This window comes from Molothrus ater, chromosome 10, assembly GCF_012460135.2.
Source record: "Molothrus ater isolate BHLD 08-10-18 breed brown headed cowbird chromosome 10, BPBGC_Mater_1.1, whole genome shotgun sequence".
NCBI lineage: Eukaryota > Metazoa > Chordata > Aves > Passeriformes > Icteridae > Molothrus > Molothrus ater.
Genome location: NC_050487.2, coordinates 16,128,914 through 16,144,371, shown reverse-complemented (window position 1 = coordinate 16,144,371; position 15,458 = coordinate 16,128,914). Strand labels below are relative to the sequence as shown.

The following is a 15,458-nucleotide window of genomic DNA, read 5'->3' as shown; positions in this document are numbered from 1 at the left end:
GTCCTCCAAGTACATTTGGTCTGCAGGCAATTCTGTCAGCTGGATGCTGAAATTTCATCATGCAAACAAGACATGAGCATTTACAAGTACCAGAATTTATACCCTTGGCATCAGAACAGATGCATCCCACCCATGCCCATATTTGAATGGTAGTGGCAGACTGCCAAAGCCAGCTCAAATTTATAGCCAATGAAGGCAGTAACAGCTGTCTCTGCTTTCACAAGGAAAGTAAAACCCTACTGAAACTACAAGTTTCAGCAAGTGCCCCTCTTGACTCTGATGCAGCAGCTCACAGTAGAACCTGTAAGACTCAGGGGCTCCTATAACCACACTGAAATTCAAATTAGTCATTAACAATATTGCAGTTTCTAGCTCAAAGGCCAATTTGAGTACTCTGCTGCAAAGTGGATCAGCAAACTGCAGCACTGAGGCCTCAGTCAAAATTTTGACATTTGAGTGACAGAAAATCAGTCCTGCCTAACAGAGTTTCCTCTCTCTTCTGCTGAAAGCAGAAATATTCAAGCCAACATTAGTGAATTTTTTGTAATATTCCACAACAGAGACTATTAATACAGTAAAGAGAAGAAAAGGGATTTTTCCAGCTGTGCCACATATTTAGTACTTGCAGACAATAGAATGTATTTAAAGTTCTCTTGCTCTTAAATAACAAATATGTAATATAATCCTTCAATTTATAACTTAGTTCTGCCCTCGTTAGCTGAACTTGTCATCTGATTTTGTAGCTGCAGTTTACCTGTGCAGGGGGGGACTGGAGAGGGTTGTTTTCTAACATGATGGTCTGAAGATGTCTGAGGTTCCTATAACAAACTGGTATTGTTGTTATTTTATTGCAGGAGAAATCTAATCGAATCAAAGGCAACTCAGCAAGCTCTGGAGATAGAAAACAAACATACAATTCAGAAGATTAAAAGACGGTTAAGAAAAAAAGCAAGGGTATGAAAATATGTGTTTCAGAAAACAATTAAGCTGCTTCTAGCTCTCAGGGGAAGAAAAGGAGACTGAAAACAGAGAAGTATTTGAAATTTCTGCTGTTATAGTGGAGAGCCATTTTCTCACCTTCAGGTAAACGCACCAAATTATTTCTTCTGACATTTAGGTCTCGCAAGGACTCCAAACTGCCAATCTGTGGAGGTATTGTCTGTATTTCATTACAGCTCACATCCTACAAAGAAGAGCAAAGAATGAGTTATCACTGTCTAAGTCTTTGTTGACCAAAATATGCAGGTGTATTTAGGAAAAAAAACCCCAGCTATTTATATAACACCTCAGATCCGTACAGTCATTCAATCTCAGTGCTCATATGAAGCATTGTTCTCATTTTAAACACAAAGGGAAATAAAAGCTTTAAAAGACTGAGCATTCAGATGTAGAAATTTATTTCAAGTTACTCCACAGTATATCAGCACAATTTGTTACATAAAAGCTTTCTGCCAGAAATAAACATAGCAAGAACTCTAATTCCACCAGGTATTCCTTTCTAGAATAGGGAAGACTTTTAAATTGACATAGATCAGTTGCTCTCCAGCATCTTTCCCTCACATAAAATTCTTCTAAAATCTCAAAGTATTTAAAACTCTTTTCTAACACCTCTATATAAAGCCAAACACACTTAGAGACACTGTGGCAGACACAGACCATCCTTAGGCCAAGAGCAGAACAGTAATAGCTGGAAATCAAGTGTATACTTACAAGCTCTGTCAGCTGTCTCAGCCGTCCAATTTCTTCAGGTATTGAAACCAGCTTATTATTACTTGCTATCAAAACTTTTAGTGGTAAACTACAGAGGTGTACTGGCAATGTTGAAAGCTGGTTTCGACTTTTGGACAGAAAGAAAACAAAATAATCATAAGTCTAATGAGAAATATTCATGCAATGAAAGACACATACAAAAAGCACACTCCACTTAGATGATCAAAGATGATCAAATCAGTTTTTATGTAATTACTACAAAAGTGGTTCCATAAGGCTGTTCTTCATTACTTGCTTTATCTAGTTATATGTGAACAAACTCTGAATATCAAGTATCAAGGCTGATCAGAGGCTTTGGAGTGAAGCAATGTGAGGTTTTTGTGCTCTTTCAGGTGCTCTGATAAGTGGCCATGCTCTGTCACAAAGGAGTATGTTTGGGCTGAGGGCAAAAGCTTTCCTCATGCTAAAGCACAATTGCTAAGACAACTGTTACCTGATATTTAGAAATGTTAGAGACTGTAAGTTCAAAACAGCCTCTGGGATATAGCGAATGCAGTTCTGGTACAGATTCAGAGTCTCCAGGGACACAAAGTGGCAGGCTTCTGCTGGAAGCTCCGACAGTCTGTTCCGTGACAAGTCTGCAGGGAGGGAAACAAGAAAGATTCAGTAAAGCTGCCTTAGAACTTCAAAAGTTCCTTGCTTGGCAAGGTTGTTTTGGTTAAACTTCTCTAACCAAAACACCTACCAAATGTTTACACTTGAAGAATCTGTATGTTTCTTTGGACAGTTCCAATTACTAGTCTGTGGGCACAAAATACCTATTAGCATTACTCTCCTTCACAAGCTGCACTATGATAAATAATGCAGTTGCAAAGGGTTCTTTTTTTCTTTAAAGTTCAAGGAAAGCTGCTGCTTATAAATTCCAAAGGGCAGTTCCCACAGACACACACCTACAGTCCCCACTTCCTGACACACCCAGCTCTGAGTTCTGATAGAAGCATTACCCAACCTCCAGGTATGACAAAAGCTCACCACAGCAGGGGCTGTGATGGATATGAAGTTCAGCAGGGTGCACACAGGTAAGAAAGCATGAAAGTCATGGAAACCTCTAATCCACCAATACAAAAAGTTAATGGGGAACATTATGAAACCTCTTGTCCGTTCAACAACAAAAATTTAAAAAGATAAATTAATTAAAAATCACTCCCCCACCAATACACAAACACCAAGTGCTTCTTTCCAGCTGGTATCAGGCTCAAACATGACCTCAGCTTCAACTTGTCCAAACTTGATTTTGAAAAATCAACACTTTAAATGAATGTTTCTGACAGCTCTAATAGTGGGAGTTAAAACTACAAAATGATAGAAGTCAGCAATAAGTTTGCATTGCATATCTAGATTAGTTTTATTATTTTATGACAGAAAGCAGTTTGAGATCTTTGCCCTACTTTTCTACTTTTTGTGAGAAAGAAAACATTTTTCCCTTTTATCCCTTTCTTCTAGGAGTGAAGAAAAACTTGCACTTACAGATTGCTAAAGACAGGCTCCATAAACATCCTGATCTTACCATTTGCTAATCCAGATAAAACATCAGACAAATGCATCAATGCAAAGAAATATCATTCTGATGGATCCTTCTTCCTGCTACTGCCAAAGCAGAATTTTCCTACCTCTACAGCTTGTCCCAGGTGCTTTGCATTGCCAGAGTGTATGAGAGAACCTGATCAGAAATGCAGTGGTTTTTTGATCACCTCTCCCAAAAACCCTACACCAGAACCAGGGAAAAATCTTGGTGCAGGCAGAAGAATCCCTACTTTGGTGGCAGAGACTATTCTTGGCATTTTAGAGCACCCACTGAACTCCAGCTTAAGTGGAAGCAGCAAATTAACTGGACTGATCACAACCTGCTTAAGAATCTGTAGGTAACAAAGGAGTCAATAAAGTAATTGTATATATCCTGCAGAACACAGCATACACTTCCAAGAGTTTATGCAATGGATGCTTATTTTGCATTAGCCATCTCCCAGAGTGCTCTAGTATGTCCTAGAGTCCCTTCTGCTTTACTTCCATAGTTTAATTCTAATTAAGGATTTAGTGAAAATGACAACACACTCCAGCCCTCCCCTCCAAGTTGCAGAGCTGCAGCAGATTTAAAGGAGAGTTTCAGTGCTGTGCTACACCGTGGTGTCCAAAACTGTGACATTCCTAGTGGGATCTCTGTGTGCCAACACTGTTGTAAAACATAACAAGAGAAGAGAAGTTTTCAATCATACTATCCCAACATAAGTAATGTATCCTATTTATTTTATAATAATAATATAATTTATAATATAAATATTTCTACCAAGTGCAGCTAACCACACCGGAATTACCTACCATCCACACAACTTGCTGTGAGGTTTCACAATACAATTTTATGTTACCATGCAAGAAAGAGAGAAAAATGCAAATTATTTCAGAGAAGACCAGAAACAATCAACAGTAATTTAGAAAAAGTACTTATTTCCCACACTGACTGGATGTTCAACCATCTATTTGAAGAGTTATTTCAACAGTGGTTTATGTATAAGGTGTAAAAGTTTCTGAATTCCACCACTTCTCTCACAACACAGGAGCATCCTTCAGCTCACAGCTTTATCCTTCCTTCACACAGCTGTGCTGCCAAAGGCAGTTTGAATTCTACCCATTTTAACAGAGAAACAGGCATCCCAAGTAGTGAGCCCTATTTTCTGGCAGAAAAGTGACAAAAAGTTTCTTTCTACTCTGTTTTGGAAAGGGTTTAACCACAAATATGAGAATTCTTATTTGCTTTTTGTTTCACTTTACCTTACCAAAGAACATCTAAAAACTATTTTTTACACATTGTGCAGACCATAAGGCATGAATTAGTCAAGAACTTCACATGCTGTGAACTACGATTTAGTATTGCTACAGAAATAACTCCCTGCAAAAATAACACTAGGTATGAAGAAATGAAAATACACTCTTTTAAGCAACAAATGAGCTCAGAGTGTGATAGGAAAGAGACACCAAAGCTGGTTAGAACCAATAATAGGTTTTTCCAGACTTCCCTCAATCTACAGCGATTTTTAAAACTTGGCATTCCTATTTAGCAGTACACATTCAGTGGGAAAAGGATTAAATCAGCTGAATTTTGATGCTGCAGTATAGTCTCTTAAATCATTCAAAATGGGTCTAACCAGTTACAAGTCTGGTTAATAAGTTTAGAGCATTTTTACTCATTATGGCCATGAGAATGCTGTCTTACACACAGCATCTGTGATTTCATGTGCCCAAAGGGGGAGCCAAGAGGGAGGGCTGGCCAGGACCATAAAAACAGACAAGCAGTAGGAAAACAACAACTAAGCTAAAAAGAGAGTTGAGAATTAGACAGAAGCAACACATGACAAAATAGCGTGAATTCTGAACCTGCAAATTCAAGAACTGCTTTTGGTTATTTGCAATCCTTGCTTTGTCCGCCCCAAACCTTCAATAGGTATTTAAATTTCCTAAAGTTCAGAACACAGCATCCCTAAGATACAGTGACATTTTTTAGTTTGTTCAATTTCTCTGGAATCCTTTCCCATGCCAGAAAAGACCCTAAATCTGACCAGAAATAGGGTAGAGTGCAGCAGTTACTGCATGAAACAATTCAGCAATTCCATCCTCTCCCCCATCACCTTCCTCAAAACACCTGAATGAGAGGCACAGCTATTACAAAACCAGAAGATAACAAAATCATTCCAGTGACTGGTTATACATTCACATATTTGCTGCCCAGCAGCACAGCACTAGCCGGTGTTTTTCTCAAAAGAGAAAGTATAAGTGAGGTAAAGGAAAAAATGAAGGTATTTTATTTAAATACCTAATTAATACCCTGACAATTAAGACTTGTTTTGGTCATATTCTTCTGCTACTGTATGCATGAAATAACTTCAACAACCAAAAGACAGAAAGGTATTACAGTTTACACAAATTATTGTGTAAACTAAAATTTCTGCAAAGATTTCTATTTCTCAGAGAAAATAACAGATGTTGTAGTGAGGTATTATTTAAATTTTCCTATTTTTTAACAAGCAAGAAGTAATCTATGTGATGCAGGTTATTTTCTTTAACAAGTAGGTGCACACCCTTGCTGCTTCTCATACCTTAAACTGCAAAAAACAAATTACTAATCCCCCCATAAAAGCACAAATACTGAATTTCGCTATGAATAATCATATGAATGAAATATAGCTGTTATAATGTGAACTAGGATTAACTCATTTGTGTCCACACTTCATGGGTTAAAATCACTGTTACCAGAAATCTTTAAGAAAAAAGGCTTGCCTAGTTTACTAAAAATGGATGTGTTTCCTTGAAGGCAAGATCATGTGGAATTTTGGCAAAGAGGAAGCATTCTTTGGAACTAAGCTCTTCGTGAAAGATAAAAAACCGTACAGATACAAAATGAAATCTCAGAGCAGAGTCAGATCAATGACCTTTTCCATCTTAATTAGGATTCTGTGGAGACAGCCAGCAAATCCAATGTAAAATGTGACTAGAGACACACTGTGCTTCAAAGTGCATCATTTGGCATTAAATGCAAACTCCTCCTGCTCAAAGAAGAATGTTCCTCTAACATCAAACATTAGCAGGTCTGTGTTCACACATTTTTAACTTCAGCAGTAACACAATTTTGTCTCCAAAGAACAATCAATGATGCACAAAGATACACTGTTCAACCTATGGGGCACCCACTGTCCACACTACAAAGAGAGGGAGCAGCAGCTCAACTGTTGCTGGCACTCAGACCAGCTGGGTGGTGGTGAATTCCAATTCATCACCAGATGCTGATGGGATCAGTCCATAATCCTGTTCTGATGGGAATATGGCTTCTGCTCTCATTCCAATTAACTACAACAAAGGCAGACACTCTAGACCTGGGCTTTGATACAAAATTTTGTTAATAAAAATCTGCCTTTTGTCATCAGAGACCAGCACGTGTTCCCCACACACTCTGAATTTTTATTTTTTTAAATTTCAACCAGCAAAGCCCAGATTTTGGCTGTCTATTCAAAACCAAATGTCTGCAACCACCACAACACCTGCTGCAGCACTGATGTACGAGAGATTGTGACACTCTCAGCTGTGGGCTCCCACCCATGATGTAACATGGCTCCAGAACAGCCCCTTTGCAGCTGTGTGATGTCAGCCATGAACTTGCAGCAGTGATGCAACAACCCTGCTATCTGTGAATTGATCTGAATCCCAATGGTGAATAGACTGCCCTCAGCTAGAATGACTTCATTTCTATGGCAAGCAAATGTTCTTTTTTCCCAAAAACTATAAGACGTGTTATAGCTTGAAAGCACATTCATGGTTTCCTTTAATAACAGACAAATCTAAGACATATGAGCTTGCAGCTGACAGAGGAAAATATATTTTCTTATGAATAATTAAAGAAGCCAATCAATGACAAGAAGGCTGACAGCCAATACAGTGACAGAAGGCAAAAGGCAGCACTAACTGCTTTAGGAGGAGAAGGTGTAGCTGTTTAAGAAGAAATACCAAAATCTCGAACTGTATAAACAGCCCTTCCCCCCCCCCCCCCCATACACAACTTAAAGACCAGAAGCAAACTCCACACTTTCACACTGACAACAACAAAACCACCATTGCACTGGAGAATATCCCTGAATTGGGTGATGTAGTCTTGATGATATGGAAAGCAGCTCACTAGAACAGCTCATTTACAGCTACTGGAAAGTGACTGCTTAGGTACAGCCACCCCTCAGATAATGTCACTAAAACCATCTTTTGAGGAACTTGATGCCCTCTGATTGCTCAATCCTGACATTTAGAATCAATTCTATTAGAACAACAACATTTTCAAATGGATTTGAGGCACATTGTTATACAAACCTCGGCTCCACCTTTAGCTTGTCACTTATTCTCTTAGCCAAATAAATACATGCATCTTTATCCTGGTTTTATGAATTTTTTTTCACTTCTCAAACACTTCAGAACTTGATAACCTAAGAGCAACAATCCTTGTGATTCTGCTGACTTTTAGGAAACACTCCCATAAAGCTATTAAGAGAAAATTAACATAATGAAAGCATAGCCCCAAGCAGATGAGCTACTGGTATTATGGTTCTGACTTTTCTTGCACAAGGAAACCAGAAATCATCATAAGAGAACACCTCTGTGATATATTTCTGATGCTGTTGGTCCCTGTACTCAGTTACAGGGAGTGTTTTTCTTTCTAAACACTGAAAATGTTGGCATCCTTCAAGCTTCATTTCACACCTGGAGGATTTCCTGGCACAGGAGGGGTGACTTTACCTCTTCCTGCCTGCTGTGATACAAGACTACCATTTTTGCCATACCCTAATTTAAAACAAACCTCAAAAATGTCATCTCCTGACTCACCTTCTACCTGCCAGCCCTGTCAAACCTGAATTTTTCCCAATTATTTCCCCAAGCATCAAGATACTCTTTGTGTAAACCAATTAAGGTAAGGTGGCATTCACTGAACCAAAATGCATTTGTTCCTTCTGTGTTTTCCCCAGGTAAACTGTCAAGGACAGTCCCACTGCCCAAGCCAGACACCCACAGAACAGATGTAACAAAGACTGTTTTCACCTGCATTATTTCTGTAGCCCTGTATTAAAATATAGAATTTCCAGTTTCAATTTCCAGCATTTCATGAAGGAAGATTAAGTTCAGATGTGATCCATCCTTGATACACTTATCACATTTCAATTCTCAGCAGATCCGTGCTTGATATGCATGATCACATTCCTGCTTAGCAGCAGCATCAGCAGCATTAAACTGCACTTTAACCATTTCCATGAACTAACAGTTTGTAACTGAGAAGCTCCAACCTGCTGCTTTTGGCACCATGCACAGGCTGCTATTGCTGCAGTTCCAGAAAACAAGGCAAAGGTTAGTGGTTTCTTCCAAATGTTGACTTGGTGGTGCTACATTTGGAATGCAGAGTGACCATCAAAACTTGCTCCACCAACCTGAGAATTCACTGCTTAACATGAAACACAAACAGAAGATTACACATCATACTGAAATGGGCCTTCTGGATTGCCTTGAGTGCTAAAGACAAGGTTTGTAGCTTTTGACCAAGGCTGCTTAACTGTCCTTTATAAAACCTGCTTCAAATCACTGCCAAATCATTGTCAAGTTTCACATGTGTGAATCAAAGTTTCACAGATGCTATTTCCTCTGGCTACAGTTTTATTTTGGAATATTCAATACAAATAACAAAGCTTCTTGCCAAAGCTTTTAAAAAACAAGAAAACTCCTCACTTCTCTGAAGAACTCCCACAAATCCCTTGCTTGAAGCAAGTTTAATGAAGTGAGAACTATGGCCAAAGCCTTTACCTTTTTTTCCCCTTTCAACACCCAGATTACCCATGAAAGCTGGCTGGCTTTTTTCTTTTCTAATTCAGAAGTGTCCTAAGAACAGTCACACAAGGGAGATTTGCAGAATCTGGCTTCCAAGTTACTTGAACTACCCTAAGCTTTTTTAGCAACTCTTTTCTGTTAAAACACATCATATTAACAAAAAAAAAATTAAACAAGTACAACCCTCTTACCTGGCCTAGTCTCTGCAACATTCACCATTTGCTCTTAAGACTAGAAAAATCTATATACAAAGATCTGTAAGAACTTGAATTATACTAAGTAAGAAAACTCAATCGTACCTGAGATCAAAGAGGAAAACAGAAGATTCTAAACACCAACTCCCATTCTCCTTCCCTTTTTTCTCTTCACATGATTTTAATGCATATTTGCTGTAGTTTAGCTTTCTCTTTTACATATGAAGGAAAACCTCACAGGTGCCACCATAAAAAACACTGACTAAACACAAACACATATTACAGTCCCACCCTTAATGTAAGCTGCTGTATGACCACTGACAAGAAAGCACATTTCCAAGGAAAGCATGATGTCTTGCTAGAACAGAACCACCTGAGTACTGCAAGAAGAGGATAAACATTCAAACAAGAGTAACAGCTTGGAATACAATGCCACTTCCCCTGCAAAATGATTTCATTTTCCTTTTGCAAGGAAAAATATTGTTTATAAAAAACAACAAAACAAACAGTGACAACTATAGAACACCATTACATAGCTCTTGTGTGGCTACTGGAGAGCAGGCAAGAGTGACAAGCTCCAGACCCTGCAGGAACTGAAAACTTTTCATATTCCAACAACTCCAGTTGCTTTCCCTCTAATTGGCTCTAGAGCAGAAAGATCTGTAGCCTGAATGGATGAAACTGTAACATCAACTATTGTTTATTCATTATTCAATGTAGACCCTGCCTTCACAGTCAGCCACTTGAAGCCTCGGAGCAATTCCTCACTGGCCATGTGTTCCCACCCTCTCCCTTGCAGCAGCCTGTGCAGCCACACTGCCAGTTGGGTCTCATTACTGAGAACAAATCCTAAAAAAAACCAAAGCCACAAATGGTCTTCAGCCCTTCTGAGGCATGATGCAGTTCCTGCTGCAGTTGAGTAATCTCTGACATCGACACAAGGGAGAGGATGAGAATGTGGCTTTATGAGTATTGAAGAACAAGATTAGGACTTCTGGCAGTACCTGGGATTTGGACTAGCTGGTTAATAACAACCATGAAACTGCCCTTTTGTTTTTTGTTTTTGCTTTTTTGTTTTGTTTTGAGTCCTTAACTCACAAACACTTCTAATAAAACAGGTCTTTTCAGAGTAGCAAATACAGGAATGTGATCAGGGATTTGCACCCAAGTTTTGCTGTTACGGATACGTACCTCAGTACAAAGCATGCTATGTCCTTGTGTACTGTACACATCATGGTATTTTAAGGATGGCATAAGAGTGGATAAGAGTGAGATGAAACCACTTTTCAGATGAGCAGGGGCAGATTTTCAGTAGCTTTAAAAGGGAGGCAGAAGGAAGTCAGGTGACCTGCCAGCTGGGCCTTATGACTGACCAGTAAACAACAGGACAGATTTCAGACAGAATACAAACTGCACCTCATGTTCTGCTACAGCAGAGATGATGCAAAGTAGAACTGTTTATCCTTGTCTGAAAACAGGAATTAATTCTAACTCCTTCACATGAGGTTTGAGGTTAAATAAGTTTTTCCATGTGCTCTACTTCCAACTTCCCAGTGACAGCCCCCCAGTCTTTTCTCTCTTTTAGCAATTTCATTCTCTTTCCTCACTAAACTTGGCACTCACCCAACAGCATAACCATGCTTCTCTTTCAAACAGTTCCAAAACTAATTGGAATTTGCAGAGGTAACTTTGCAAAAGATCTATCACTGAGTAAATGACCTGGAGTCTCCAGCCCACCAGGGCCAGTTAAATCAGGGAAGCTCAGTTCCTCATTGTCCAGCTGCAGTGCAGCCCCTCTGCTTTTTTTATGCAGAGCATATACATAGACATGGCATTTATCTCCAAGGAAAGCAGCCTTTGGACTACACCTACAAAGCTGGTATGGCAGCCTACACCCCTCCATTGATAAAACTGGCTTGAAAGAAGCTGTTTGGGTTTGGCCCAAACCTACTCCTTGTTGATTTAAAACTAAAAAAGAAAAACAAAAAAGTCAAATGATAGCATGAAACCCTCATGTCTAGCCTTTTATACAGTATAACAAAGACAGTTTAATGACATCTGAAAGCCTTGGAGATCCCCACCCTCTGGGATCCGACTTTACTGGTTTAAAATTATCCCCTCTCTTGGGTACTCCCTGCCAGCCCCTTGCTGTAAGCTACTATTTCTGCAATGCTTGTGTGAGCATTTCCCAATTCACATCAGGCAGAAAAACCGTCAGGTTAGCTCACATGATTTTTGAAGCTGTTTAAACTTCTCTTGCAAATTTTGCCTGAAGCTAACTTGGGGAGGACTTACATGAACTGTCTCTCTAGTGGATATATGAGGGCAGTGATTTCCTTTGGCAGCACAGTTTCCTTAAATTAGCTGTGATCAGCACATTGACAAAGAAGTTGAAGTCTTGCCTTAACAAAGAATTGAGAAAAGGAGAAGTAAGAAAACAACTTTTGAAAGAAAATCTTTCATCAGGATTTTCTAAGTTGACGTTACTTTGAATTGAATAAGATCAAAGTCTTCATTACTTAAGCATTCCATTTTCTTGTAGCATTATGCAACCATCTTGGCTAAAACAAAGGAGACTAATCTTGTTTTGTAAATGTCTCACTGCAACACAATCCCTTAAAATCATTACATGGTTCAGAATTGCTGTTCTGATTCCCAGCATACAAAAACCAAAATTTACCTCTCCTGTATTTCTTCAACATCTGTTTTTATCTAGGACATCTGCTTTTCTCAGTTCTCACACTCAGGACCATGGAGAATAAATACCAGCATATGAACATTCTCCTACCAAAAACATTAACATATCTCCCTTCTATGGACTCTCTCAATCAATACAATTCCTCATTTTCTTTGACATCATCTCTTCACTTTCCCATGAGCACCTCAAGACAGCTGATGGCTCAAGACTTGAGTACAATTTGTCATGTCCACAGAGGCAGAACTAACCTGACTGTCAGGTCATAACTTACAGCAACTTGTTCTTAGTGATCTGGCTTGTTGTGCAGAGGGGAGTTGAGCTGCCATGCACAAACAGGAACAAATGTGGCAAAGGGCTGCAAAAAAGTCCAGTTGAAGACATTCTTTTGCAGGCTCGAGATGAAATGTTGAATTTGAAAGTCAAGTCACTTAATACATATTTTTATCTTGTTTTTAATTAAAAGCTTAGTAATGTTGTTATGCTTGTCCTCACATCATGGTAAACTGTATTCAAAAATAAACTTCACTACAGGACACAGTGCAGCTGCCACCTCCAGAGCAAGGGCTGAGCCAGTGGAACCAGGAGATGTCTGCTCTCAGCAAGAGAGAAGGCTCTGTGCTCTAGGGGTAACTTTACTTTTCCTTACTTTTACAAGTTAAAAGTACCACACTTTTCTCATGGTCCAGAGACTGATCAGTAAGCACTCAGAAGGCATCAAGGTCTTCACACACATTATTGTCTCCTCAAACCCGTTTCTCCCTCTTTTCCAATTTTACATGGAAAACATGGGGCACACAATATGAACAAAGACTATGCACTGAAGCAGATATGAAAAATAGAAAAGACTCCTGCCAATAAACTATGCTGCACATACAGCTTCTCACAAAACAGACATGAAATCAAGAATATGATAAATTAGTTCCTTCATTTCACAGTAAGAGTTTCAGATACTATGCTAGATACCATAGTCTGTAGTTTAAAATCCACAGCCAAACTTCAGTTATTCATAAAAGGGCGGGGAAGGAAGAGTCAGATAACCAGGACAAAGCAAAACCACAGGTTAACATAAAATCGAATGCAGAGCATGCACTAGATTTGGTAATGACACTGGTGACAGAAGAGTGTCAAGGACCTCTAGAAGGACTGAGCCAGGCTAGAAAAACCCTGCAAGGCAGCACAGTGCGTTCTGAGTACATTTACACTGTCCAAGGTGGTCCTTCCAGCTCAGGCATCCCAGGTACATGGACCACATTGATAAACAACCCTCAACAATCTGCTCATGGCTATCAGAGTCACACCTGGGGAGATCATGAGAGAGGAAGATTGTGTGGTACTGTCACTTTGCTGGATGTTCTGCCCTGGCTTTCATCTCAATCAGTAAAATATCTCATACATACAGCCATTCTAATAGCTCTGTGAATAAACTGTAACTTGGGGAAGGACAACCTGGCATGGAATAAAAGTGGGAGCAATGTGTCAGTCAGGAGGGCTGGAAACATAAAATGCAACTAACAAAGACTTCTTATTTCTACTGTTCATCTATTTATTTTACTAAAAGCTTCAATTCATCTTAATACTGGACATAAAATTCTCCATCTACAAGCATTTTCACATATAAATGCCAGTTAATATAACAGCTGCTATTTACCTATTGCCACATTAATTCTGCATATTCCCCCTATATATTTCACCAGTCAGTTCAAAATGTATTACTAAAGTCCTTTTTTCCCCACATCAGTTTAAATAGAATGATAGAATAAAGTCTGCAATAGATAGAAAGGCAATAAAGAAAAATTTCTAGCTGCAAATACATTTCAAAATGTCTTAAGGGAAGAGTTAGAAACAAACCAGAACTGAAAATTCAAGGGTCCTAAAAAGCAAAGTGAGTAATTTCACATAAAAAGGCCAATTACTTTCAGAGAAAGGCAAGTATTTCTATAAAATTTTATGCCTCTTATTACTGCATTTCTCTGACATTCTTAATAGAGTGCCTCTGTATTTATGGCACTGAGATACAGATTCATCAGACTGCACAGTAAAGTCAACAAATACATCTCATACCACTGCAGACACTGATCCATCTTCTGCAGAACTGTATTTTACTGAGGAGAAAAGTCAATAAAGTCTAACAGTCAAAAGTCCTATGTTCTTTTAATGGCTCCTTGAGGCCATCTCTCATGCTGACATCATCCCTAACAAAAAAAGCCTGTTACACTTTACACAAGCAGTGTTTCAATTTCAATAGGACAATTATTGCCAGAATTCTAGAATGAGAGCTGGAGTCTTACAAAGTCATCTGTGCAGTACAAGCCATTTTAGTGTCAAGGAATAAAACAACAGTATAGGATATGCATGGAAAATATCCCTTATCAAAGGGAACAGCCAAACAAGGAGATAAATGGCAGCAATTGCCAAAATACATGTTTAAAATATGAAATAAATTTTGAATCAGGAAACCATAAAAGTCACCTTCAGTCAAAAACACACCATGCAGACATCACCAGGGATCAAGGGCTACAGGACTGGAGGCCACCATTTCATTCATCTTCACTTTTAAAAAAAAAAAAACCCTAAGCTTGCTAAAAAGTAGTAGCAAGGCTATTAAAATGATTGCTACATTCTCCAGTTAGCATTTGGGGTGAATTGTATGCACTTCTTTTCACAAAATAAAATTAACAGTATGAATGCTGGAAGCAAAGGTGTTTTATAAAATAAAATCCAAACTCATCTGACCACAAATGAATCTTTTTTTTCAAATCCAAACCAAGCTATTCCTCTTCAGGGAAACGCTTAAGGTGAGGTTTAACAGTAAACATTGCTCTAAAGAAGCTGTCATGAAAATTAATCTCAAACTGCAGTAGTCACTTTGAAAATTTTTGGCTAGTTGCTTTTATCTTTCCATGTCCTTCAGTGAAACATTTTTCTGCATGTGAAAACTTTCATCTATACCAGCTCAGTGCAAACTGATGAATATGAAAGCTTTTTGCCTTGCTAGGAGAATTCTTGACAAACACTGAGCCACAGAAGAGAAGCTGTGCAGCCACTGCCCACACTGCACAACAACGATGAGAATTCCACTTCCAGAGATCTCTATTATTCTATTTCATAATGACTATTTCAACTGCTGCTATTTTTAGCTGTACATGTATATAAAACTGTAATTTAAAAAGCGTTCATTTGAAAGCATGTAAGAATTTCAAGTGGAAAAATCTCCAAGTAACAGAGAAAGTGCCTCACCCCTGCTAAGAGAGGGCCACAGGCAGACACTCGAGATGTGTGAGAGCATTCAGTGCTCCTCGGCAACACGACACTGCCTTCTGCCCGCTGCTCCTGAAATACTTGACTGAGTTCCAGCAGAGCAGGGTTTCATTTTCCAAGACTGCTTCACAAAGTTGCAGTGAGGGGAAGTGTGCAGTAAATGAACTCATCCCCCCAGCCCTTTAGATAAAGCT

At 38.9% G+C, this 15,458-nt stretch overlaps 1 protein-coding gene across 5 annotated transcripts in view; it reads right to left on the bottom strand.

Moving 5' to 3' along the window:
• The window catches only part of LRCH3 (leucine rich repeats and calponin homology domain containing 3), a 61,618-nt gene that overhangs the window by 34,692 nt on the left and 11,468 nt on the right, over positions 1 to 15,458 (bottom strand). For all 5 annotated transcript variants that reach the window (XM_036388412.2, XM_036388411.2, XM_036388413.2 and 2 more), the window contains exons 2-5: positions 2,204 to 2,348; positions 1,711 to 1,837; positions 1,078 to 1,183; positions 755 to 891 (exon numbers count right to left, since the gene is read on the bottom strand). In XM_036388412.2, coding sequence (XP_036244305.1) covers positions 755 to 891; positions 1,078 to 1,183; positions 1,711 to 1,837; positions 2,204 to 2,348 — 515 coding nt within the window. The remainder of the gene's footprint in view (positions 1 to 754; positions 892 to 1,077; positions 1,184 to 1,710; positions 1,838 to 2,203; positions 2,349 to 15,458) is intronic.